The 4,253-nt window shown below is 67.5% G+C and overlaps 1 protein-coding gene across 1 annotated transcript; it reads left to right on the plus strand.

Annotated features, from left to right (window-relative positions):
- Positions 1-574: 574 nt before the first annotated feature.
- On the plus strand, positions 575-2,137 carry GPR20 (G protein-coupled receptor 20). The gene has a single exon (XM_036338585.1). The coding sequence runs from the start codon at positions 598-600 to the stop codon at positions 1,669-1,671; it is 1,074 nt and encodes a 357-aa protein (XP_036194478.1). The 5' UTR covers positions 575-597; the 3' UTR covers positions 1,672-2,137.
- Positions 2,138-4,253: the final 2,116 nt, after the last annotated feature.

Here is a 4,253-nt window from a genome sequence, read left to right on the forward strand (position 1 = left end):
GCCGTTGGAGGAAGTGAGCACAGGTGGGTGGACGAAGGACAGGCCGGGCCTCAGGGCGAGGGGTCAGCGGGCGGGTGAGCATGGGGTGGGCGCCCACTGTCTCCCTGGCCCCGACCACGTGCCGGGCGCTGCTGTGCTCAGTGCTCCTCCTTCTCCTCCTCCTCCTTCTCCTCCTCCTCCTCCTTCCTCTTCTTCTTTTAATATATGTTTATTGATGTCAGAGAGGAAGGGAGAGGGAGAGATAGAAACATCAATGATGAGAGTGAATCCTTGACCGGCTGCCTCCTGCACACCCCCCACTGGGGATCGAGCCCACAACCGGGGCCTGTGCCCTGACCGGAATTGAACCCGGGACCCTTCAGTCCGCAGGCCGACGCTCTGTCCACTGAGCCACACTGGCCAGAACAGGGCACCAATGTCCTGCCAAAGCGCCCCTCGGGCAATGCCAGGGCCGCGGAGGCGGAGGCAGGAAGGCAGGCGGGCCGGGGTGCTCGGTGAGCAGACCAGCGGGGGGCCAGCCTCCAGGGCTCAAATGCCGCCGGGGTAACCCCATCTCTTTCCTCCCAGGCCCGGAGCGAGCGCTGGCCGGCCGCCGTCATGGCCTCTGAGTCTCCGGCGGGGCCCTCGGCCGTGGCGGCCCCCAATGCCACGGCGCCGGCGGCAGCGTGGGCCAACCGCAGCGAGCGGCCCCTGTTCCACGAGTTCGCGGCGCTGGACGAGGAGCTGCACCGCGCCTTCCCGGGCCTGTGGCTGGCGCTGCTGGCCGTGCACGGCGGCGTCTCCCTCGCGGGGCTGGCGCTCAACGGGCTGGCGCTGTACGTGTTCTGCTGCCGCACGCGGGCCTCCACGCCCTCCGTCACCTACACCATCAACCTGGTGGTGACCGACCTGCTGGTGGACCTGTCGCTGCCCACGCGCTTCGCCGTCTTCTACGGCACGCGGGGCTGCCTGCGCTGCGCCTTCCCGCACGTCTTCGGCTACTTCCTCAACATGCACTGCTCCATCCTCTTCCTCACCTGCATCTGCGTGGACCGCTACCTGGCCATCGTGCAGCCCGAGGGCTCCCGGCGCTGGCGCCAGCCGGCCTGCGCCCGGGCCGTGTGCGCCCTGGTGTGGCTGGCGGCCGGCGCCGTGACGCTGTCGGTGCTGGGCGTGGCGGCCGGCGGGCCCTGCTGCCGGGTCTTCGCGCTGACGGTGCTGGAGTTCCTGCTGCCGCTGCTGGTCATCAGCGTGTTCACCGGCCGCATCGTGTGCGCGCTGTCGCGGCCGGGCCTGCTGCGCCAGGGCCGCCAGCGCCGCGTGCGGGCCATGCAGCTGCTGCTGACCGTGCTCGTCATCTTCCTGGTCTGCTTCACGCCCTTCCACGCGCGCCAGGTGGCCGTGGCGCTGTGGCCCGACCTCCCCCGCCACGCCAGCCTCGTGGTCTACCACGTGGCCGTGACGCTCAGCAGCCTCAACAGCTGCATGGACCCCATCGTCTACTGCTTCGTCACCAGTGGCTTCCAGGCCACCGTGCGCGGCCTCTTCCGCCGGCACGTGGCCGAGGGGGAGCCCGGAGCCGGCGCCCCGGTCGGCGTGCGCAAGAGCTCCCGGGGCTCGGGCCACCGCCGCATCCTCGGCGCCGGCCCCGGTGCCCTGACCCAGGCCCTGGCTAATGGGCCGGAGGCGTGATTGGCAGGACCCAGCCAGGAGGCCCAAGGGCAGGGCCGGCCAGGTCAGGACCAGCTCGGCCCGGCGGCAGGTCGGTTCCACCTGACCCGTGGGTGACGTCTGCGCAGGGCACAGCCCGCGGATCCCAGGGCCGCTGCGCGCTGGTTGGCGAGCAGTGTCCGCTGGCTCCAGGCTGGCGGGGGCTCCGACCGCTACTGCCTCCCTGGAGTGTGGACGTGTCCCTGGACATGGGGCGGCTGGCACGCCTTCTGCCGGTGTTCTGTCCCCAGAAGGGGGTCTGCAGCCAAAGGGACACGGGCTTTTAGAAACTGGGGCTCCAAGGAGAGTGAGTGAGTCACCCTGAAGCCTGGCCTGCAGCCCAGTGGTTAGAGCGTTGGCCACGCACTGAAGGATCTCGGTCAGACTCCTGGTTCAGGGCACGGACCTGGGTTGCAGGTTCCATCCCTCCTGCCCCCGTCGGGGTGCATGCCGGAGACAACCAACAGATCTGTCTCTCTCACATCGACGTTTCTCTCTCTCCCCCACCCTCCCTCCCTTCCACTCTTTCAATAGAAAAAAATATATCCTCTGGTGAGGATTAAAAAATAATAGTAGTCAACCCTCCCCCCTTCTCCACCCCTCCCCCTCCCCATCCCCCTCCCCCTTCTCCACCCCTCCCCCTCCCCCCTTCTCCACCCCTCCCCTCCCCCTCCCCCTCCCCCTTCTCCACCCCTCCCCCTCCCCATCCCCATCCCCCCTTCTCCACCCCTCCCCCTCCCCCCTTCTCCACCCCTCCCCCATGGAGATAGAAGAACAAGCACAGAAAGGAAATGGCAGGGGACACAGATTTACGTACGTGAGTGATGTGAAGGGTCCTGCCTGGGCCCCCCCCCCCCAGGGGCCATGATGTGCACGGGGAGACCACAGACCGCCCGGGGGCGCTAGCTCTGAGCCGGTACTTGGGAATCTGGGCTGATGCCTGAACCTACCACCACCCCACAGGGCAGAGGCTGGCTGCTGCCCCCCTTCGGGCGGGGGGTTACCCAGCAAGTGCGGTGCCACGCGGGGGGGGGGAGGCCAGGTCCGACTCAAAACCCAGTCCCGCTTCCTCCCGCACCCCGTGCTGCCCCGGGAGGGGGCGCAGGCCTTCCCAAAGCCAGCCCGGGAGGGCCGCAGAGGCCTGCCCGCTGTCCCGGGAGGACAGCCCGGCTCCGGCCCATCCTATGGATGAGAAAACCAAGAGCAAAGACACACAGGACGCAGGCCTCCCGTGGCCTTCCCCGCACGGCCTCCTGCACGTCCCGGCAGAGGGGCGCTGCCCAGCTGCCCGCCCGGCTCACCCTGGCTCCCGCTCTCTCTGGGGAGGGAGCATTTCTCTGGCTTGAGCTTCTTTTTTAAATTTGTTTTCATTGATTTCAGAGAGGAAGGGAGAGGGAGAGGGAGAGAGAAACATCCATGATGAGAGAGCATCAATCCCTGATCGGCTGCCTCCTGCACACCCCACCCTGGGGATGGAGCCCGCCACCCGGGCCTGTGTCCTGACCGGGAATCGAACCGTGACCTCCTGGGTCATAGGTTGACACTCAACCCCTGAGCCACGCCGGCCGGGCTCTGGCTTGAGCTTCTGATCGCCTCCTCTGCCCTGGCCTCCAGGATTGCCTCCATGTGCCTCTGGTCCCCAGATCTGCAATCCCTCCATCCAACCTGGTTCCTCAGGGACTGCAAGAGCCTTGGGGAGCCGCCACCATCCGACCTTGAGAGGTGGCCCCTGCCTCCGGGCCAGGGCGGGAATGGGCCCACCTCATGCCTTTGAGAAGCAGCCCAGTGGCCCCTGGACAGCCCTCGGCAGATGGACCACAGTCTCCCCATCTCTGTTCCTCTTCCGGGCCTGGCAGCTAGAGGGGAAGGGGCTTGGGGCCGGGCCCCCACATCCACCGAGGCTTGCTCCCTCCTGCTCCCCAGAGAGCCCGTGGGGGGGTGGGGAGGATGCAGGGGGGGGGGGGGTCTCTGCATCGCCAGGCCCTCCTCGCGGCCTCCCTTCCGGATTTTCCGAAAGTCCGAGTGACGCGAGATGGCATGTGTATTTATATCTGATGTAAACAGTGTCCTTGAGGAGACGTCTTCGTCCCAAATTAAACCTGTTTATTCCCTTCGTGCCCGCACTCCCTCCGCTGGTGGGCAGGGGTCGCCGAGGGCCGAGCGGGCGGCCTGCGCACCAGCCCTGCACCCACTGTCCCTGCCCAGGCGGCTCCGGGAGAGACTGGGCCGAGGGCTCTTGGTTCTGCCGTCCCGGCCTCTGTGAAGGGCAGGGGGTGGCGGGGCTGCAGGGGCAGACGTGTGGGCAGGGTGCGGGCACAGTCACTGGTGTAGGGACACAGGTGGGCAGAATGACGAGTGCCAGGGAGGAGAGGTGGACATGGCAGGGCGGCCAGAATGCCCAAGTGTGTCCTGGAGGGAGCGGGAGGAGGGTGGGACAGTTAGCGGACAGGACGCCCGGGAGGGGGGGGACTGTGGGCTCGCACAGCTGCACCGCGCGCGCGTCCTCCCTTCCCCTGAAACCCCCATAAGCCTGGAGGTCAGGACTGTCACCCCCATTTCACAGA

Source organism: Myotis myotis, unplaced genomic scaffold (genome assembly GCF_014108235.1).
Source record: "Myotis myotis isolate mMyoMyo1 unplaced genomic scaffold, mMyoMyo1.p scaffold_m19_p_16, whole genome shotgun sequence".
NCBI classification, from domain to species: domain Eukaryota; kingdom Metazoa; phylum Chordata; class Mammalia; order Chiroptera; family Vespertilionidae; genus Myotis; species Myotis myotis.